The 23724-nt window shown below is 38.2% G+C and overlaps 1 protein-coding gene across 3 annotated transcripts in view; it reads left to right on the top strand.

The window, feature by feature from the left end:
* The window catches only part of LOC142052784 (prostatic acid phosphatase-like), a 60603-nt gene extending 37831 nt beyond the window's left edge, over window positions 1-22772 (top strand). Inside the window, exons 1-10 of one of the 3 annotated variants that reach the window (XM_075083386.1) lie at window positions 8823-8977; window positions 10311-10406; window positions 12931-13017; window positions 13649-13801; window positions 15905-16003; window positions 17129-17224; window positions 19657-19789; window positions 21027-21109; window positions 22031-22137; window positions 22607-22772. In XM_075083386.1, coding sequence (XP_074939487.1) covers window positions 8864-8977; window positions 10311-10406; window positions 12931-13017; window positions 13649-13801; window positions 15905-16003; window positions 17129-17224; window positions 19657-19789; window positions 21027-21109; window positions 22031-22137; window positions 22607-22763 — 1125 coding nt within the window. In that variant the 5' untranslated portion in view covers window positions 8823-8863 and the 3' untranslated portion in view covers window positions 22764-22772. Of the gene's footprint in view, window positions 1-1179; window positions 2239-8822; window positions 8978-10310; window positions 10407-12930; window positions 13018-13648; window positions 13802-15904; window positions 16004-17128; window positions 17225-19656; window positions 19790-21026; window positions 21110-22030; window positions 22138-22606 lie in introns of those variants that run through there. The other 2 variants (XR_012658991.1, XR_012658992.1) reach the window with 2 other exon arrangements.
* Window positions 22773-23724: the final 952 nt, after the last annotated feature.

Below are 23724 nucleotides of genomic sequence, written 5' to 3' on the forward strand. Positions count from 1 at the left end.
ACTCCATAGTAGTGTCACTTACAGAATAAATCTGCAGCCATTATAAAACACAGGTCAGTCCCAGAACATTGTGTGTCTCATGGTTTTGGAGATGGATGGTAACTCAATTAGAAATGCATAATGACATCTACCAAAGGGATCTCTGCCTTTACTGTTTTCTTAAAGGGAAATAATTTCCAAAACTGCATTTACTTGCAGTGTTCCCAAAATACCCAAGACCGCCTATGCCTTTATCAAAACTTGGTGTCTGTAATACAGTGACTTCAGTAAAATATATCTATTTCTAATAGAATATTGTTAACAGTTTAGAGACAGATTGAGCCATACTAAGATTTCCAATGTGTCACAAAATGTTGTTTCCTGAAAACTAAAATTTAAACAGCAGGGTGTAGATTTAGATACTCTTTGCTTCACAAGGTGATAATGAATGTGGGGGGGGGGGAAAAGAAACCTATTGAAAGTAATTTTGTTAGAACATTACTGACAGGAGGTGAAGAAAGTACTATGAAATCTGTCAGAAATGACCAACCTAGCAATCAACAAATGTTAGTTGTTTGAAAAGAAGTAAGGAAGAAACAGAGCTATGCATCAAAAGATGAAGACAAGCAAGCAGAATATGGCAGTGTATGAGAAAAAAAAAAAACATTGCAGCCATGATTTTCCAACAACATTTTATCTGAAACCAAACCGGCTCCTTAAACTGGTTCGGTAACAGGTAGCAAGCACAAGAGATGCTGCTAACTTGACTCAGACAATTCCATTTGGCTGCAAGTGCAGAAGCTATACTTGCTATTCTTAAATATGTTCATAGAGTTAAGAAAGTTTCTTATGCTTGTTCAGTTGCTCAATCTTAGGATGAAAACAAACAAGATGTATTAGCAGTCCAGTAGTTGTTATACATATATTGTTAGGAAATGGATAAAAGTCCATATTTACTTTCACCTCTCCAAGGTTAACAGATGATGAAATATACAATAAACAGCTCCCTTTTCCTTCCCCCACCCAAACACTTTCAACGAATGTTCTGTGCAGATATGTTAGTCTGAACAGTTGAAAACTGTTGCCTCCCATCATTTGAAAAAAAAAAAGTCTTAACAGAGAAGGTAGCATTGCTGGATGTACTGGAGCTTTTGTTATACTGTTTCTAGGTAAAACTAGTTTTTCCTTTTTTAAACCTAGGTCATACAGATAGGAAATTACAGCTTTGATTGCTAAAGTATGGCAAAGTTTTATACAACTATGAAGTAGGATGTCATAGAGGCAAAAGTCCTTTCTAAGAGAAAGTGTTTCCAGCCAGCTGATGAAATTCTAATCTCCAGTTCACTGTATGGGAGTCTTTGCTATGAATCAGGTGAGTCCAAAGTTAAGAGAAAACATGAAAAGAGAGATGTGAATGCTATGACATCTTTGAATACCACCGAAAATAAACCATACAGAGTTTGTTTCACATTAAGTAAAACTCAGAACTGAGGTACGTAGAAAAGGTGAAAAAAACCCAAACCATGTGAAAAGAGGAAGAGAAGAAGCTTCAATACCCCAGCTTGACCTTCATGGCCACTCAAATTCTCTCATTTTGTAAAATTAATACAGCTACCTCTACCTCTACAAAGATGCTGACTTCTTGTGAAAGATGTTGAATTCATATAACAACACAAATGAAAACACACAAAGAGTAAATCATTTAAGAGTTAATATTACGAGTATATAGAAACACTACATCATTTTTTCACCACTTCTCACAATGCTGAAAGAAGAACTGGACAACAATTTTAACAAACTTCCCTTCTGGAGATTAAATATATATTGCCAGCAACCCTGAAAATCATTGAACTTAATCTTTATTTAAATGTGGAAATGTGGTCATGTGTTCTTGATGTCTGTTTGCAGTGGTGTTCTGCATTTCTCAATGTATTACCGGATTTCCAATGATTCTCACAAAAGTGTCTGTCAGGAATCTACTGCAACTGCATTAGCCCACAGTACGATGAATAGAAGAGAGTTTAACACTAGATGGCAATATGCCTTTGCAAAACATTTCTCTGAGGTGCCTGTAGATGTAGGCAAATATTTTTCCATTATACTATTTCTTAGTTCTTGTGTAGGTTTAGGTATACAGCTTTTATTTGGTTTGCACTAAAATATTTTTTAAATTTAATTAAATAGATTGTGTTTAATTTTTATTCTATCTTTTAGATAAAAACTTATATTTCTTACCTCTTTAATAAAGGTTATTTAAAAATAATAGCTTTTATTATATCTAAAATAAACTTTCCTTTCATGCCATTTTTTTCTCTCATTGTTTGCTTTAAATTAAGTCTAGCTAATACTCTGACCTAGACCTGACGAAACAGAAGAGATTCACAGTTTAACTGACAGTACCTTATAAATTATTCACTATTCAGTGTGTGTGAAACATGTGAAGAGTCACAAAATGATCAATGACAAATTCTGTCATGCTTGGTGAAATGTAAGTCAAAAGAAAGCTTATTTTGTGGGCCACCACCTTGCATCTACTGATGTGACTCAGAACATGAACCTAATCTATTAAACTCAGGATTCCTTCGGGCAGCATTTTTCTCCATTACCTGAAGCACTAATCTTGGTTACCCATTTTGTGCTCATGCCTAAGCATGTAGCCTCTACTGAAGTCCAAGTCAGTTAAGCAGGTAGAATAGCCTGGATTGTACTACAGTTATCCAACGTACTTTGGCTGGCTTACCTGTACTTAGCGTAGTGCCTTCCAGAATTTCTTGGAAAGCCCAACATGTTATAAATCAAACCTATAAACCCACACTTTGTAAAACTAAACCCACATTATAATCATCAACTAAGCTGCTAATTAACGGGTTGCTTGGTTATTGCCAAGAATGACCAGTGTCTGAAGGTAGCATTAATCTGTCTCAACAGTGCCAGCAGCTCAGAAGGCCTTGGCCAATGCTCTGCATGACTTTAAGCATATTGTCCTTCTACTGACACTTCTTTTTTCTATGAAAATGGGTCCTTGAAGCTGTTACCACTCACACACACAAATTATTCTCTCTCCCACCAACTCAGTAAGTAACAGATCCCAAAACAAAGTAACAGGTAAACTGCCAGTACCGTTTTGTCTCTTCATCATTTTAGCTATTGCCCTCTGGATAGTTTGTCCCATATTTCTGCAAAAGGCACTTTTACAACTTTTGTGCTTTATACGGATGTGTCTGGGAAGACAAACATGGACAGCACAGGATTATAGTAGGCAACAAATGGGACATCTTTTTACGTACTGTGTAGAGGCAGATCAAAATACCTGACAGAACAAGCTCAGTGATACTTGTAAATTAAGTGGAAATCTCCAAAACATCTCAATTTCTATCACCCTGACATGCAATATTTATTTTAGTTTCATTTAACATGAGAGAAACTGTATATATGACCTAAAGCAAAAATACACAATTTGCTTCTAACAACCATATTGACAGTCAATTAAAATGTCACTGATAAAAGTCACATTGGAAAAGCCAAGGAGAGCTTTGAAGTAATACCACCATGCAGCATAGTAAGTACTGATAGACACAGTGCAGTGACATAAAAACAGAGTCTTCCATTGTAGCAGTTCTGAGAGTTTCATTCAGAAAATGTTTGTGGCAATATTTAAATCAAGCACCAACCTCTCAAGAAAACACTTGATCAAAAAAGATTTGAAATGTTCTATGAAAGTACGACTGTGTCCTAGCATAAAGTGCTTCACCGGTTAAAATGAATAGGAATAAAAAATAACCAAGAAATCCAAGAATCCAAAGAGACAGGAGAATGGAAACAGCACAGGAACGGAACGGAAAGGGGGAAGGGGAAGATAATAGTTCTGAAGCAAACAGCTAATTTACTAATTCTTCACTCCTAATTCAAGATTTAAGTACCAAAAACTAAACTACCCACACAGGTAGATGACGCTTATTACCAGCAAGATCCAATATCTATGAGAATTGCTGGCTTATATTTGACCCCAGCTTTGGTTTTTATAAAGGACTTTTTGTTTTGTTCCAATGGAAATATAAAAGTTATTGAAAGAACATTTCTTCCCTCCCACATATTTGCATTTCAAATCTTGCAGCATTGTGCTAGGGCATGATCAGAAATAATTCCAGCTGAGCAGAACAATTGCTTTAATCATAGTTATTGTAGCCTACCTCAAAGTTAAATATAATTATTAAAATTTAAAGAAAGCAGCAACCCAAACCCCACAGGTATTCTAAGGTGCACAAGGACAATAGCTTGATGCTTGATTACACACAGGGAGGTTGTTTGGACTTATGTCAGCACCTGGATGAAACACTTCTGGTTTATGCCCAAGCTGGAGAGCTGTGATGATGGCTGGCTGGAATAAAATGTTCTTTTTCTCCAGAACAAGAAATATCTCACCTCCTACTGTCAAAACAACATGATCCTGTCAGTCCCATATAACTCATTAGTAAGTCTAAATGACTAGATAGTATTAGTGGTCTAAAGATCTTTGTCTCCTAGTAAGTTGCTACAAACCTTGCCTCTTTCCTGCAGTGGCAGTCTGGTTATGTGATACAGCCATCCATCATACCCAACCAAGGTTGCTTGAATTCATCCATGGAATTTGGGGAAAAAGAATAAAGAGCTTTTACACTGCAGTAAATTAAAGTTTGTAACTCCCTGATGGCCTATGACCAAAATAAGCACCACCACCATGTGGAATATGCCGGCTAAATCCCTTTGTTCTGATATTCTACTGTTAATCTGTTAAGACACAACTACCAAGTTGCATCTTAATCTGCAAATCCTCCATGTCAGTCTTCTCTTGAGTCATGTATTTTAAGATGACAAAGGTGAATCACATGGAACTGGAGAGAAACTGCTCACATTAGAGAGGAGGAAGCTTTGCAGTCCAGCAAAACTCCAGGAGAAGGTTGGAACTGGAATTTGATCTCTTCTTTGCATCAACACTGGGATCCAGTTTTTTTAATGCTTTTTCATCAGAACAGGTGGAGGAAATGGATTTTAACATCCTTCTTTTTCTGTATTTTGAAGCCCCTGAAAGCCAGTGCAACTCTATAAAAGATAAAGAGCTAATCCAACTCACACCAAATGAGGATCTGGAGCAGCGGATGCACATATCCAAACACAGCCACAAAATGCAGAAGATCAGAAGGTGCTGAGAAGAACACCAGTGGAAGGACAGCTGTGTAAACCTCAAGGGAAATGTATTTGGAATAAGTTCATCGACTTCTGGGCAGTTACTCTATATTTGTGTCAGTGTAATGGAGAAGAGGCTGGCCGCTGTGCAAAAAAAGAACTTTATCTCAGATTGACATCAAGAGTGCAGCTCTGAACCCAAACAGAAGGCAATTGCATAGAATGCTGAATGGCCTAAGAATAACCACAGTCCCACTCCTTACAAGTCCCAACACCAACTGCTGTCTCCTGATTTCTGCTGTTGTTTAAGGAAGGATCAGAGAATATGGGGCAGAAGACAATGTCTCTTGCCAGCAGCAGCAAGGACATCATGCATAGCTTTTTAGGGCCCCTGTTACCATTCCAGATTACTCTGTTTGCAGGGCACAGATGCTCCATTTTGTTCATACTCCTGGCAAGCCTTGACCCAGCTCCTCAGGACAGCTGAACATGCCTCTAACTCAGGCTTAAAATGGGCTGAAACAATTGCATGCCAGCACTGAAATCATTAACAGAAAGTGTGTATCTGATTGTGGCAGAATTCTTTTTGAGGTGGGGGTAATGTGTCCCTGTGACACAGGCATAGTGACATGACATGCCTTTGTTTTCCTAACATAAAGGACCAAAGAAGCCTATGTTAAGCATTAGCCAAATAGAGGCAGCTGATACCTATCTATTTAGATACTAAGCAAGTGACTTGGAGCTGGACTTTTTTGTTCTGGCTGTTAGTTTATTGCAGCTGAATGAATGATATCCTCACTTTTCTTTATCAGTTAATCACAGTGTTCAAGCAAGAGACAAACAGGTACACTGTAAACCAGAAGAAACATTGAACTCTATTTAGGGACAGATACAGCCCTGATCTGGCTGGTGCTGAGGAAAGAAGACATGGAAAAGGCATGGAAGTGGACATGGACATCAAAAGTGCAAAAGCTACACAGTCATGACTTCAACAGCAGAGGCTGGAATAAGTATCCCACTAGGGGACATTTCAGGTAGGGGAAAAGAGGAAAGGCAGGGAGGGTGGGAAGCCTGAAGTCCTCCTACATCTGCCTCCTTCTCCTCCCACTAATTCTACACTGGAGTCTTCTCCTAACACGCTTATCAGTGAATCTTCAACTGATTCTGATCCTGCCGATGAAGAAGTAGCATCTCAAGCTGCCAAGTCCAATCCTACACTGTGTTTAAATACCAAGCAGATTTAACCCTACACTTAAAAGCTGTAGCAGGGGGTAAGCATTACAGCTTGGAGAAGATTCTTCATGTTGCAGTTTGGTGATAGAGGACCAAGTTTTGTCCTTTGGATTACTAAGCTTTTAAATACAATAACAGCACTTAAACCGTGAACCTACTCTTAAAGCACTGAAGGACCGTTAATGAAAACTTACATTCCCTAAACAATGTCAAAGATCCAGCAGCATTTCTTAACACACTGGCTTTTCAGATATCACAATACAGGACACATCACAAAAAAAAAAAAAAAAGCCGTACTTTTACTTGTTTATGTTTATAATGATCCCATAAAATTTCATCAAATTTAGTGGTAAGATAAAGGCATATGATCTACACCTCATATATTTTCCTTTGTCTTCCAAGGCAGTGAGGTAGGTTCATTTATTGTCTTTATCATTATCTCCTCTACTACCTTCAACTTTTGTTTTAACACAGGCTGCAGGCATATTAAAGAAGCAGTTACCTTGACTTTGAAAGCAGTTATAATTTTCACACCTCTCACCACCTGCAACAAAGGATTTCTGCAGATCTGAGTTAGCGGCCAAGAAAGCTCCATCTCCTGATCTCTAGAGTTTCAGTCTCAGGACCGAATGTACATGGCACAGCACACTGCGTCATTCTCCCTCTATGACCTTGAGCAGGAACAGAGTTAACCAATTTGGTGTACTTTAAAATAACTCCAGCCCTTTTTGTGTCTTCCCACAGAATTAGCAGTGCCAGATCATATCAGAGGAAACAAGTATCAGTTTTTACAGTAATATTTTGTCATGTCCAAAGTAAGAATAATTTCACCTTCCTTGTTAAAGAAATCTCACATGAAGTGTGAGGCAATGGGTACTTGAAAAGTACCTGTCCCTGCTACAGGTATCTACAATATCTGAAGAACCTGAATGGAGCCTTGCAATTCTGAGAACTTGCTTATTTTTTCTCAGTGATACTAGTTGGTCTAATTAAAAACCTTGCCTTGCAGAGCAGTGCATTTTAGGAGTGGCGTCTGATGTCATGTCCTCTAGAAACAGCAAAACACATAGTCTCTTCAAAGAGATTTTTGAAGTACGACAGCCGGTGGAGACAGAAAGATGTACAGGGTGGGAATAGCTTTAATCAGTTGGCCCACATCTCCCCCAGGTCCCTCATTTGGAAAATTAAAAAAAAAAAAGAATTTTCTTTCTCACTAAATGTCTATTTTTCTATTTCTGCATGAGCATGTTAGACTTGTCAGGCACAAAAGCTGAAATGACAGAGGAACCATTTTGCACTGAGAAAGTCTGACCTTTGAATGTTTCATAAAGGAATTTCTCTAGCTCTGACAGATGTGGAGGATATGGCATTGTTACTTCAGGAAAGAGAACTGATCCCTCTAGGCAAGCCCATATCGAATAATGATGAAGGAAAGTTTTGTTATTTCTGCCTTAAAATAGCTTGAGATTATATAAACTTTTTGGGTAGCAACATGATTTTTTTTTCACTAATTTATTTTCAGTTCTTACATACAGAGAGCTTTTTAACACTAAGAAATCACCCTTAATTTTTACATATTAACAGGGCTTTTAATGATTAACATCATTAACACATGAATGTGACTGAACATAGACCAATAAGCTTGTAAAATCAATCCTGTCTCTTGCAACAGTGTCTCTGAGCTAGATTTTTTCCTTATTTAAAATATACTGGGGAAATGACAGAAACAACTCCTGATTTATGCTGTAACAATGACAATGTTTGTAGCAAGGGAAATCTGAAAATAAAGAATTTACCTAACTGTATGGAAGTGTGGGGTATAGTTCTAGAAAACCATAGCACACACTTTGCCACTAGAGACATAGTCAATCTACAGTAGAGATGAAAAGTTCATTCCTGTATCTACTTTTTGCAGTGAATTTAGGCTTATCCCTGCTCCAATGCAGCAAAACCTTCTGCTCTTTATTCCTCCTACACACCACAGTCAAATCCAGGGGGAGAACAGAAATCCTTTATAAAAGCGCATTTGTCAGCACTGCTTCTTCTAGCTTTCTAGTACAAAGTGTTCAGAGAAGACTATGTGAGCACTAGGAATGAGGATGGTTTACTAGCTCTTTTGCATACAGCAAGAGACGGTATAACTGCAGGATTTTCAATTTTGAGAAGGCTGACTGACCCATATTAAATCCTAGCTTAAATAAGAGAAGGTGACTTCTAGTTCTTTACGTTCACCAGGGACAGGAATAAGAGGGCTCAGAGATTCCACTTCATGTTACACATGGGACACAGAAATTGCGTACAAGTGAAACATACATTTTTCTATTTCACAAACCCAAGAAGCGAAAAAGGGAGGAGGCGGCGAGCTCACAGCCCCCTTTTGGACTTCATTGAGCACAACTGACTCCTCCCCTCTTAGCCACATATCCACTGTATCAGCACATCCAGCCAGGGACCTTGGTGTGCAAAATAGCTGAAAGCTACCCTCAGGATGAGAGCAAGGCAGCTGGTGTGTGGAATTTGGAGTCTGTGTTTCCTGTTCTGCCTTTTCTGCATCTTTCTTCACCAAACAACAGCTAAAAGAAAACTGAAGTTTGTGTCTATAGTAAGTAGATGGTTCATGGGCAAATGGAATTTCTTCAAAACCTGTCACTTACTGCTCCTCTTGAACTCTTAGGGGAAGCGGCAATGGGGCACTTTTTGAGTATTTTTTTCCTGCATATTCAAAATTCACTACTGCATTGTACAAAAAAAAATCCTCAATTTTAAATAAGATTTTATAATTTTGTATCCTTTGTGAAGTCCAAGATGAACATAACTGTCTGAATTGACAAAGAATGTTTTTTTTTACAGCACTAAGAGAGGACTCACATAGGATTCTTTTTTAAAATTGTAAAAGAGAATTTCATAACTAAATATCAACTCTGCAAAAACCCTCTTTACCATGGAAGAGTTTCTGCTTTTCCAGTGGTTTCAGTGGATTGACATACAAAACAAATTCCATTATGTGAAACCTAAACAAGTGTACAATGCCACTGAATAAGCAATATAGAACCAGTGCTGTGAAACTAATGCTATTTGCAAAGATTATGATGTACTGTTTGTTCACAGGAAGCCTAAATCTTGTTCTGAATGTCTCACTGGATTGTAAGTCACTTATATACTTTCTGTGCTGCAGTTTTCGATTTTATTTCTCCCCACTTGGATTAAGAAATTTAAAAAACTCTGGTGGTAAAATTTTAAAATTATATGACACATATGTACAGGACTTATACTGGACAAGGAAATAATTCATTGCAGGGATGAAAAATCTTGATGTATCTTTATAGATCTATCTTTCATCTGAAGTGACATTCCAAAACAGGTTTAATGTTTTCAGGGTAACAATTTAGTCTGTATTTAGATATTAAATGGCACTTTCATCACCTCTTGTGATGAAAAAGTCAACATGTGGCTTTTTAAGGCTAAGAAAGAGTGCTTCACAGCAGTCAGCCAGAGAAACTTTATCTAGAGCAGTAGTTTGGGTTTTTCCTTCTGAATTCCCATTTAGTCCTGCCAAAATATTAACATTCTAATATTTCTGGAAAACTACTTACATGCTTCTGTTTGTTTTCTGTTTATTTAATATTGTGGTCTATACCTCTTAAAATATACAAAACCTCCTTAAATATATATTAGGATATTTTATAGTTTTTATAACTTGCAAAAATTTATTTGAGCTAATTACTTTTCAAATACTAGGAAAAAAAGAAGAGTTACATTTGTTTAAATAAATCAAACAGGTGTCGTAGCTATCTAGGCCCAAGAAAAGCACCATTAATATATTTAGCATCTGTCAGATACAGTACTCACTGTCATTGCCTATTCCTTGTGACTACACTAATTATATCCATCACAAAAACCCCAGGACATGACGGGAATTCCTTCTGTTTTTTCAGGTATTTTGCCACGGTGATCACACCCCACAGGAGTTTTTTCCAACTGACAAGCACAAAGAAGTTGCAAGGCAGCAGGGATATGGACAGCTTACCAAGGTACGCTTGCTTACCTGGGCCAATATACTGAAATATTGGAATGCAGTCTGTTGATATTTTGGAACTTCATTTTTCCTTGGAGAAAGCCCATGTTAAGTACCATACACAGATCTTCAAAAGGGCAGCCAAAGAACTTACCAGCAAACCACAACTTTGAGTAGTCACTTATTTTTAATGACACTAAGTCAGTCTCTTCTGGTCCAATAGCAGCATATATTGAGCTGTTTGATTGCAGATTGGGGCCTTCTGGGAGGAGCCAGGCACTGGTCACCACTGCAGTTCCCCTGAGACCAAACGTGGAGCTTTAACCATCAGTAGCATAAGGTGGTATAAGTGCTCACAGACCACCCTGAGTCTCTGCTGAGTAGGAATGCTTCCCAGCTCATGAACTACTAAGATCAGTACTAGCAGAAACTTCTCTCATGCTATGCCAGGGAAAGTTGATTTAAAGCCCAGCTATTTTAGTGCAGGCATTGGTGGGACACAGCAGAGCTGAGCCTGCACACAAGTATCAGCTGATGGTAGTAACTAGCAGCAGCTAAGGAAACTGCAGAGCCCAGATGCAGATACCGTGTCTCTGTGCTAACTGTAATTTGTATTAGTTGCCTCCTCCTGTGAATGGAGCCAAGGGTGAACTCCTGAACTATTAGGCTGTAAGGGAATATGTGGGTACCAAGTGGTTTTAAACCTATTTCTTCTCTGCTCCCACCATCACGACCCACTGCGTGGGTGCTTCATTCCTTTTCCCCCCAAGATAGGTTGTTTGGATGGAAAAATCCACTAGTTATTTGCCCAGGATTCTGGGAGCCAGGCAGCCTCACCGAAGCAGTTTAGGTTTGCCAATAGTCTGGATGTCCTAGATAACAGGCTATTGTGCATGTGTAGGCAGACTGTGAGGTGTGTGTCTCTGTGAGGCTGCCACAGCGTAAGTTCACTCACACACCTTATGCCCAGTGGGTCCAGCACAATGCACATGTTTCTCTCTCCTGGGGGAACTAGTCACTTGCCAGGTCTCCAGCAAAATGAGAATAGAATGAACTGCCTGAGGGGTTCCTCTTTCTTGCCATTCTTAGGAGGCCAAACTGATCTCCGATGCAAGGTCAGGCCTGTTTCCTCTCACGTCACCTCTCTTGAAGAAACAGGAGTAACAAACGAGCTTCCTATGCCTTAACTCAGCTGTGGCTCAATCATTCCACGTATACACTATGTGAGTTCAGCACTGTATGCCAGCTTGCTCCAGGGTATGGAAGTGTTCAAGACTCAGGTGTCAGGATTTAACAACACACGTATTAGGCAAGTTGGGGTAGAAGCCTAGGCCAAGCATATACCCTATGAAACTGGATGAAAGAGGTGATCCTGTGGGCCATGCCTGGAATTCTGGGTAAAGCCCTCATCTGACCTCATAGCTGACTCTGCTTTGAACTGGAGCCTGGGCTAGAGGCTTCCTGAGGTCCCTTTCAACCTGGATTTTCCTATGATCCTATGACTTAGGAAAGGACTTTAGGAAGCCATAAGTAATCACCTTGCTTGAGATTCCAGTGCAGAGTAATGATTATTTGAGCAAACTTGTATATGTTTCAATTTAGGCCGGGAAACACCAGGTACAAGTAAAAGGTGACGATATTGAGACCATTACAGGGATGTTGCACATGATTCTTATGTCATGTGTTTACAAAATCATGTTGGTGAGTAGGAAAATGTTCAGCGAAGAGCTACTAAAATGCTGAGGCTGGAAAACCCATTCTGCTGTGAGTAGAGAATTGTCATCTGTTTAGTTTAACACAGAGATTAAGTGATTTGATTCCATATTATAGATTATTATCTTACTGGGAATAAGATCTGTGATGGTAAAAACGTGTCACTCTTAAGCATAACAAGATCCAGTGACCGAAAGCTGGGGACACAGGCAAGTTCTTAGTCAGGCAAGAACTAAGAATCAAGTGTTTCCAACTGTCAATAATAATTAACCATTGCAGCAAAATACCTGAAGGCTTGGAGGACTTTTACTTGAAGTCTTCTATTCAAGATTTTCTGCCTTCCTGAAAAACAAGATCTTGTTCAAGCTAAAACTGTAACCTTCATATGGAATCACTGGTGATATTCTATGGGATTCATATCCTGGACGTGTTTTCATGGACAGGTGGTGGCTCTGTCTGCAATCCTAGTTAATCAGCTGTGAGCCAGCAATAGAGCAAAAACTAGACAGACTGTCTTGGGACATCTCTATGCCTGCTTTAAATCACCCTGTCCCTCAGCCAGTTTTACTAGCTTGGATAAACATACACATAGCTTTCATAGAGCGAAACTCAAAGCTGCAACCATCAGGAAGACATATCTAATATTATCCAATACTGTAAACACAGCAACTTTACTGCTTTTTTCTCCTGTCTTTCCTCCTTCCCTTTAGAAAGGAAAAAAGATCTTTATCAAAATAATATGAAGTATTACCTCATTTTTTGGTTGCAGGAATGGATGCATAGCACATTTCTTGAGCCTCTTACACTATATTCTGTTACTTCCACAGCTTGGCATACAGCAACAGTATGAGCTTGGCCAGTACTTGCGGAGGAGATACTCTCATTTTCTGAGTGTTGTATACAAGCAGTGTGAGGCAAGTACTGGATCTGGGAGGGAGGATGTTTTTCATGGATGTTAATGGGACTTCCTGAATGCACGAGAGCCTGAATCTGGTATGGTGGGAGATAACTTAATACCAATTTAATTCAATGTAATTTCAAAGTATCCCTGAAACTGTGGCTCAACTTTTATTCAGGTTGACGGTTAACTGATAACAATGTGAAAGGTTTTTTAGGCTGTATATCAGGTTCAGTTGCCTCACTGTTTTATGGCAGAGTACTTATGTCAGATACATCCAATTCTACACTTCCATATGGGGTGCAGATACAGCTTAGTTTTCATTTAGGGTCCAGCTTTCAGTGGATACACGTTGCCCCAAAGCCACGATGGTCAAATGGAGTCTTTCTTATGCTTTTCACTAGTAAGGGAATTGCTACCGTGTTGGGGCTCCCTTGTCCACTAAAATTTTGTTTTAAGGCCCTATTCCAGTTCACTATTTCTCCCTTCCCCTCCTTTCACACGGTCCTTCTTCATCCCACTCCCACTTTAATGCCATCTTGCCCAGCACAGTACCAGTCCCTTCTTCCCTACCAAGGGAAAAGAAAAACTAACAGGAGAGATGACCTTCCAAAATTTTTTTCATTTTCTTTTTTTGCTTGCTTCAGATTTATGTTCAAAGCACAGACTGTGATCACACGCTTATGAGTGCTCAGGCAAGTCTTGCTGGGCTGTACCCACCAACACAGGGCCAGGTTTGGAACCCCAGAATCCTTTGGCAGCCAATTCCAGTTCACACGGTACCACTGTCACATGATAATGTGAGTATAAACTAGGGGCATTTTCTTTTCCTTAATCATTAGTAAAATACCTAGGATATGAGATGAAGGGGCAGGATAAAGTGCACGGTAAAGGCAATGAAAAGTATATTATGTTACAAGCATTGTGCAGAAAGGCCTAATAAGCTGAGTAGAAATATTGTCAAGAGTTTCCACAGGAATGGACTTACGTATCAGAGACCTGGAATTAACAAAAAAGGAAGAAAAACAGAAGTCCTAGGTACAGAGAAAAAGAATTAACCATAATGTGAGTAAATCACTATAGAAGTAGATTAGACAAACATGACTTTCTTTGTGTGAGAAGAGGAAGTATACCTATTCTCACTAGTGCTTCAATATTTCTTAGTCCGCAGCCAACGGAAAAGACAAAAGAATTATTCTGGAGTTTTCATTACCATGAGAATTGAGTTACAGGATTGTTTTTCATGCACTTTGAGGGTTGGTGGAAAAAGTAAAAGGGAAAAGGAAGGAGGACTTGGAGATTTAAGAGCATGAGTTCATAGGGCAATGTATTTATTCATCTCCCTTCCTCAACTCCTCACCTTGGAGCTGTAAGGAATTCTGTGGAGAGCAGCTCTGTGGCCTGCATATACTTGCCCTAGAGGGGAAAGCTGGGCAGCTGAGTGGAGCTGGAGTTTCTCATTTGTTGAAAACCTATGATGAAAAGCTAGGAAAAATCAGGAATGTACAGTATGAGTCCCATTTTGGGAGAGGAGGTTTGTATATGTGATGAAGATAAATTGGTGAGCTTACAAGTCTAGTTAACACAGTCTGTGATGGTAGGGGAATCAGGTTAAATAGGGACATGGAGCAATGGTTCTCACCTCGGGGTGATAAGAGCATGAAGACAGAGGATAGGGAGACACTGTCTTCCTGTTCATGCACACAGCCTGGCACAGAATCAGGGGCTGCTTCTGACACTGTCACAGATGGTGGTATCCCACCAAACAGTCAAGAATACCTGGCCAGTATCAACACCACCAGCAAACACAGCAAGTAGGTGCTGCACCTCATTCACAACTAGGGGACCAAGTAAGTTTATTCAAACAAATCATAAAGTCGTGAACACATATACAGTTTTCATACTTTTTTTAACTATTTGGGTTTTAACTCTATTCATCTTTACTACATATACAGGCTCAGCTTGAGACCACATGTATCCTACTACCCAAAACAAGTGTCCCTCATTTATTGGTGAAGTCATGCCTGTTCAGGAACCTATGGCTGTAATTCAGAATACTTTCCTACTTTCTGGAATAGATAGATTATATTTCTAGAAATACCAAGGTTCTGCTATGAAGCTTTCCAAGCTATTCATCCCTTCAGGACTCTCAAGTTCTTTTAAAAGTTCTTTTAACTGTGGGGCTATAGATGTAGAGCTTTATTAATGGAAAAAGGACAAAAAATGCATTAGAGAAAAATACTAAGAATATCTCAGTGTCAAATTTTGTTTTAACTCTCGTTTTAAAAAAACTTCAAACAAGAATAAACTGTTTAGCTTAGATAAATGAATTAACAAATTCTTAAGTTATAACAGTCACATGTAATGTTTAACCTTCACATGTCTTGAATTAATGAAAGACAAAACTGAGTTGCAGAAAATTCACAACTTTCTACCAGTTAGCTGAACTAAATGAAGCTGTGGTAAGTCCACTTAATACAGCTGAGTACACACAAAGACTCCAGCTGCTGCTTGGTAATTTATTGCAGAAAGGTGACAGTGTTTAAAGAAAGACTGAACACAATGAGTGAAATCATCCCTGGGGAAGCCAAGCACAAAGCAGTTTGTGATGGCTTGTGTTAGTCTTCTGTCAAGGGACAAATTTAATCTTGTGTAAATGAAACCTTTAACTTGAAGTCCTGCAGCTATTACTCCTCTGAACATTTAAAGATTATTTTGTAAGTAGTCATCAGTATGACTCTTACAGTCCTGAAGATTAATATCCTTGAAAACTACGTTCCCAAATTATTTTTCAGCCTGTCCTAACTAGTGCAGCCAATCAGAACAACAATCCTGCAAGGGCATATTGAATTGCAGAACAAGAAGCAACTTGCCTAACTAACATTTTGCAATTTTCTTTTCAGTTGCTATACTTACCTTTCTCACACTGCCCAAAATACAATGAGCTTCTGAGAGAAACCTTTGCAACAAGAGATTTCCAAAGGCAGCTCAAGCAGTACAGGGTAAAGTATATTCAGTTCTGGAAATCTCATTAAAATGTACCTATTCTGTCACATTATCTAACAGGTACGTTTAAAAACTGGCAGTCAATGTGGTCCTTCCAGATCTCTAATCTTCACAGTGGGTGTAAACAACATACCCAAAAAAACAATTACAACATTATAAATCCAGCTGGACTGGGCTATTCCCATCAATTGAAAATTGCATATCATAGAAAAGATAAGTTATTGACTATCTTGCAAAAAAAAACAGTCCGCCTACCTTCTCGGAGAGCAGACAAAACAAAAACTCAGATCAAATCAGAGTGTCAATACCTCTCAAATCATTCCAATACCTCTCTCTGTTTACTTCCATGTAAAGCAATTCCTCTGATGTCTCTGTCTATATAACTCTCCATGGGTTCAGATTCCTCTTCCACGACAAAACGCTCACAGCTCAATTCCCCAGATTGTCCCTCAGTGCTTTTCTTAAGTACCTGTTCATGTCTTACACCCAAAGTCTTCATTCAGGTGCTCTCTTATGTTTCATTCTTGCCACTGTAAGGTATTCTTTCCTTTCTTTCTCCGCCATCAAAATATTTTCCATGAGTATGTAATCACTTGCCAATTCTGCTACAACCTTCTTCTTCACAAGTCTATTCAAAATTACACTAACAAACTCACCTGTTTTTCTATAATCTTTAACCACTGACCTCAGCCATCTGTCTCTGGCTCTGCATCTGCTACTATAAGAAAATGAATCATAATTCCCAGTTTTACTAAATTTACATCATACCTCCCTCCTGCTCGGTACCAACATCAGAATAATTCTGTTCATCACACTTCCTTTAAGCACTTTTTTGGATTTCTGCCAGACTTCCTCGTATAGCTGTGTCCCCTCTACTCTAACCCCTTCTGAGCATTCCCACCAAGCATAAACTACTACCATACTTCAAATCTGAACTCAGATCACCAACCTCATCTAGATGAATAGGCCAAATTCTCTTACCACTAGGCAATGGTTCATTGCCTAAGTGCAAAGTGCAAAGACTATCTTGTTTCTTAAAACGACTATGTACTAGTATGGCAGCGTGTAGAGATGATGCGAAAAGACCCTGTGCATTACAAGTTTGCTTTTTTGTATTCCAGCCATTTCTGAAGTTTTTAGCCACTCATACAGGATACCCATTGAAGAAGTTGAACAGTGAAAGAATTTGGAAACTCTCTGACACTTTACAATATGAGGTAAATAATACAAAGAAAATTCCCAAGGTCCAGTAGAAATACTTACGCTTCCTCAGAACTGCTTTTAGCTCTTATTTCTATTGTTTGTAAGATATCAAAAGAGGGTAGGTCTGTACTTCGAAACTTCTTTGGACCACAGACTGTTTTCAGCATCTTCCTCAGAAACCCTCACCTAACATCAAACCTGCAACTAAAAATCCTGTAAAGACACTATGACTGTGTGAGGCTGCTGTGGGTCACCCACCACTATAAGGAGCACAAACCAATGGCCTACCAAATCCAGTATTATTGCAGCAACTGCATATGGCGAATTAGGCAAAAGCATACCTTTGGATGAAATTATCTTGTTACTCCTCCAAACCCCATCACAGAGATACACAGGAATAAAATTTGTTGTTAGCAAAGAAACGTAAGCATCCTCCACAAAGGTTTTATGAAAACTGTATAAGCAAGAGAAGTCATCATTTGCATATGGACAGTAGTGGTCAGAGTATTTTCAGGAATCAAGCAGCATTGGAATGACACAAATGGCTATTTGTGCAAGTTTGGGAACCTGTTCTTAGCAAAGGAATCAGGCATATCAAAAAGAAGCATGGATTTTATAACAAAAGGATACTGTAGTATCTGAGTCCCACGGTCTGGTACCTCTGACTGGGATTTGAAAAAATCCAGAGTGCCCTTGATTTAGCAACAAACCCCACTTCGTCACTTCAAAGTCTAGACTTATCTCAGCTGAAGTAAGTGAAAACTGCAGTCTTGTGTAAAAAATTTGTTATTGCAGGCAGCGTTCTCTACAAATGCTTTAATGCATAATTATTATTAAACTCAAATATTATGGTAAATTGGTCATCAGCACTGAGATATCCCCTAGAAAACTGAGGCAGTTTTAAGGTAGATTTCACAAACAACATGTAATACTTGGGTATGATGCTAACAAATCTACCTCCATCCTGCAGTTTCTCAAAGGTCCAACTTCAGTCAAAGGAGTCTTGAATGGAATGTTAGGCAGGGCCTTAATTTAATGTTAAAACATTGGGACACCTCACTGTAACTTCAGTGAGGTCACCCTTCCATATTTTCGAAATGCAGGGCAGCTCCGGACCACAACTTTTCATTTCAGTTATTGTATCATACTGAGAAACCTGTGTCACCAGAGACATGTGCAAAATGGACAGCTCCCATCAGGGATCTTAGCTAAATGCTGGAAGACCAAAGCAATTAGTTGGGTTTTTCCTTCTAGTGTTTGATTTTATAAGCTTTGGTCTTTCATACTACTCAGTGAAGACTCTGGGGGTACCAATTAAGACGTCTGCCATAAAAGCCACTCTCATCCTTTCAATCATACAAAGAGAGCTTTCTTACGTAGTTTTTAAAACACAGTTCATGAACGTAGAGTAGCATGCATCTCTCTTACTATTGGCTAAGTGTCAACTGACTTTCAGTTAACCTGGAGACTGAGGTGCTTGCTAGCCTACAAGACTGTGTTAAATAGCATGCAACTAGCCAATTCTTTCCTCAAGACACAAATTACATTTGTTAAAAGGGAAGGTGATACATTGTGACCTGAGCTGGTTTAACCTAACATGTTCTATTGTTTCACTTGTTTAAACAAATTCTTAAAGTAGTAGACATTTTCCTTAGAACTCGCTGCCACAAGAACACTCCTGGTAAGCTCAGTCCAATGGCTCACATTCACAGAGGCTACATTGAACTAAAGGAAAGATACCGACCTTGTTCGATCAGGAATTCAAGGTAGTGCAAACCAGGAGTCTTGGGCATATCTTTCCTTCTCATGGTTGTGACCATTAATATATCCTGGGCTGCATCCCTAAGAAAAGACTAATCCATTCCACTTTAGCTTCAGGACTGTGTCAGTACCCAATAGACCTGGTATGCATGGGTATGAATTCCATCTATATGTCTAATCCCTATACATATACCTCATACTCCGCTACATCCGAATTACAGCTACACATATTCCTACTTGATCTGTGCATCTCACTTATATCTCAGAGCTGCCAGCGCCTTTAAATGCTGACATCTACATAGGGTTTGTTTCAGTAAAGATCTCAGGTATATCTCAGTAGAAGGCTGAAAAAAGAAACAGTCATAAAGTGAATTTTTTGCACCTGACAAATGCATTTGCAATTGGCATAAATAATGCCAGTTTCTTTTTGCATAATAATTTTTAGTATTATACTGCCTCCTCTTGTTGAACATTGCTCTTCAAATTTGTTTAAAGCAGTGTGATGCTATAAATAGGAATTCTACAGCTGTCTAAATGCAAAATACAGTCATTATTTTGCTATAAAGAGAAAATGTTACTTGAGTGAAATGTTCAGAATTTCTTCTGACAAGCATTTTGTGCTGGAACAAACATTTGCCAGTAGGAATGAGTATGAAAATCACCATGTTTTATCTCTTCACTGTAGGATATTAACAATTACACTTTACCTGTTTGGGCTTCTCATGGTGTCAGGACCAAGCTGATAAAGCTCTTGGAATTGTTACTGCAGGCGGAATTTGGGTTCCACAAACAAATAAAAAAATCACGTTTGCAGGGAGGTAAGCTGAACTCTTACCCCATTTAAAACCAAGAGTAGAATGGGAAAGAAGAAAGGGTATGTAATAAACATTGCTACCAATTCCATAGCAGAACTATGAAAGATGCAATGATGTCATATTGATGATCAGCACTGAAAGGTTTTGCTTAATGGGAAGAGAGATGGTGAGGATATGAATCATAAATATCCTAATCCAACATTATAAAAGTACCATTTGGTTACACTGTATAAGGATTCCAAAGTAATATACAGATTCTTGCTGAACTGAATCAAATCTGAATTTAATGTAAGCCACCATGCTTAACTTACTTAACAAAATATTATTTGTAATATATTCTAGGATGGTAACTTTGTTGCCTAACAGTCTTCATACTCCATTACTGAGAGTACTAAAATGAGATTATTAAACTGCTTCTAAACTCAGCAAATAGTAATTGAAATTTAAAAATAGTTTATACCTTTTTAATAATTCATTCTCCTCCATTCATCCAGTGTCACCCTTTGGGTCTCATTTTTGTTTTATATGGACACTGTACAGTCAGGCTCTGTGAGCTACAAGGACAAATCACATATAAGCATGGATAAATTTGTTTGACTTTTTGGAGCTCCAGCTCCAAGCACAAAGTTCAAACTTGTGCTCTTCCTTTCCTAAGAATTGCCACTTAAAAATGTGCCAGTAGCTGAAGACAATACATGTGTCTAATCCCGCTGGAGTGTATATTTTAGGATTTTAATTTGTCGAGGTTCCAACCTTATGCTAACATACTAGCACAGCCATTGATTTAATTCATAAAGTTTGTCTTACAACTTTTCAGCAGTTAACATTAACAAAATGCAGACAACCACATCATTTAAAAAATCCCAGAGTCCAAATAATGTGCTCTTTCTTTTTCTCTGGAAATCAAGAAGTCAATGATATTACACACAAAAGAGGGTAGTATTCATTACCATGCCCTTCTTGCACTGTTCTGCTGGCACAAAGCAGCTATGAATGCACTGTGTGAAGCTGTTGAGGCTATTAGGGATCCCCAAAACATTTTACACAGAAGCAAAATAGGCCCACTGTTCATATAAAAGATAGTATCAGAATTAACCAGGACACTCCACACAAATTACCTATAAAGTCAAATGAATAATATGGTGCATTTAAAGACCGATTGTGTTAAAACAGTAAAAAATAATACAGATGTTAACACAAGCATCCCTTTCATTGTCATTGCTTCCCCATTTTCTTGCAGGTATTCTTTTAAAAAATATTCTAAAGCATATTTCAGATGCTAGAAAGTCTTCACACCAGCAAAAAATGGTTATGTATTCAGCGGTGAGTCCTTTCTGTTTCTTTTATGCTCCCTTTCTGCAGTTATTAAATGCATTGAAAGCCATGAAACTTTATTGCCTTCATGAAATACAGCTACAAGCACTTTTTATTTGGTTAACCTTAAATATCATTGGATTATTTTTATTCTTTAATGAACAGTTAGTACTTTGAAACACAGAGCATTCCATTTTCCGTCTGATTATCATGGCTTATTTCATTGTAATATTGTTTTGATTGAGTAGAGAACTGGAAAAACCATGCATCATGTTTTATTGAATCTATGTCGCAAAGATAATTTAGAAACAAACCTCCTGAGTCCCGCATCCTTTTCAGATGCAAAAGGAAAAAAAAAAAAAGAAGAATAAAGTTGAAGTTAGTTATTTTAGGAGTTTTTATGAAGGCAGTTACTCAACTGTGTCTTTATACTTTTGTTTAGAATGTGCAAACACTGTTATTGGAGAAGGAAATTTTTCGATTGCTTTTGGGAAAAAGCTCATATTTTTAAACTAGTTAGATTATAACCTATTAGGTCATAATCTATCAGCCAAATACATATATATCACCAATTATATATGTATCAGCCAAAGAGCTTACCGATCTGATCTCGAATACTGTTTACTTAACATGCAAAATCCCTAGTTCTTTTTAAAAGAAGTTTTAACACCTTCTACTAATTTTGATAAGAACTGCAAGTGACTAAGAATTCTTAAATATTTACATATATGTATACTTTATACATGCAACATTTCAGTTTATACAGTCATAAAAGGACAGTATTTCCTCAGCGTTGCAGAGGGCAGAGGATTAGTGAGGTCACACAAGTAACGTTCAGTGGACAGATAATGTGCTGGACATATTGATAAATAATAGGTATGTGCGATCTCTTTCAATAGGCCTTTAATTAAGGGTTTCTTGTATTTACAGCATGCAGCCACCATTGTTGCCTTACAGATGGCACTCAATGTCTTCAATGGGAAATTGCCTCCTTACAGTGCCTGTCATTTTTTTGAACTTTACCAGGAAAAAAATGGGCAAGTATCCGCAAGCTATACTGTTAACATAGTCTTTTTCTAAAAAGCAATTTATTGATACCCCGGACTAATTAAACTGGATACACAAGGTTGACTACATAGGAAAAGATTACAGATTGATATTTATTACTATAATTGGACTCAATTGAGCAGTTATTGACAGTAGCAGAATCACAGCACTGCAGCCTGAAAACCCTCTATATATTGCTTCATGCTAGTTACGAGGGGTTTTGCTCTACACTTTTTATCTATTTAATTCCTTGACTCTACCAAGAAAATAACCTACATGTAAATTGTTGCTGACCATCTATTGTAGAAAAAGATCTCTTAAGAGTACTAATGATACATATTAATAGCCAGACAAATAAGCTGGCTGAAAGTTTGTCCCAAAGTACAATCACTACAACATGGAAAGGCTGTGTGGTTTTGCATACCTAACTTTTTTTGACCCTTCTGTATTTTGAAACAGGCAATACACCATAGAAATGTACTATCGGAATAATTCTTTGAGAGATCCTCACCCCCTCACTCTCCCTGGCTGCAAATTTCGCTGTCCACTGGAGAGATTTACTCAGTTGCTCTCCCCGGTCCTAGTACACCATTGGACAAGAGAATGTAGGATGTAGGACATAAAAAGAGGTAAGTTAAGTGCTTTGGGCACATAAACCCAAAAGTAAAGTCAGGATTACATGTTCTGCCAAGAGCACATTTGAATTGACAGTCATTTTCATAAGGGTCTAGTCTGAAATGAAAAATATTCAGATTCAGTAAAACAGATTGTGCCCATGGCCATATTTTCTATGCCATTGATACATTCGTCTATTCCAGCCCAACTTTCTGGTGAAATGGAATCAAGGCTGATTAGACTTTAGGGCACTACTTTTCATTCTTTTTTTTGTTTTGTTTTGTTTTCGTACTGTCAAAAAGACCTTCAGTTACCAGGAGGGGCAGATACAAATGCACTGAATTATAACAATTCACTTTATCTTCTCTAACTGTAGAGTATTTGTCTGAGCTGATTAACAATGTTATGGATTCCCTTGATTTTAGGAGACATTCAGAGATCAAAACAGATGAATGTTGAATAGCATATCAGACTGGTACTTACCAGAATGTCAAATATATACAGATACACATTGGCATACTGACACATTCCCTAGTAGACTGGGGATGTATCTCCATATTAGAATGTCTAACTTTTCATTTTGACCACTGATGATATTTATGTTTGCAGAAAGAGGGAACAGGGAGACAAAATTACGTTGTCTCTCTTGTATCTAGCTCTATATTTCTTAAGGGAGATGAAAAGAAAACAGGCCCTAGGATTCAAAAGTGGCCCCACTTTTTTGATGATCAAATGTTGTACCTAACAATAAAAAAATCCCATATGGCTTTCTGAATCATCGATCTCAAGAAGAATTTGAAATGTCATAGATTAGAAGAATGCATGCAAGCCAACTCACCTGGTTGCAAATACTTTCCTGTTAAATATCTTGAATCCATGAATAGAATGGAGATAGTTTAGCCAGAATGAATTAATAATTAGCAACTAATGATTCACTAAATAAATTTCTTCACTAATTTGTT

The sequence above is a fragment of the Phalacrocorax aristotelis genome, chromosome 2 (assembly GCF_949628215.1).
Source record: "Phalacrocorax aristotelis chromosome 2, bGulAri2.1, whole genome shotgun sequence".
In the NCBI taxonomy this organism is placed as follows: domain Eukaryota; kingdom Metazoa; phylum Chordata; class Aves; order Suliformes; family Phalacrocoracidae; genus Phalacrocorax; species Phalacrocorax aristotelis.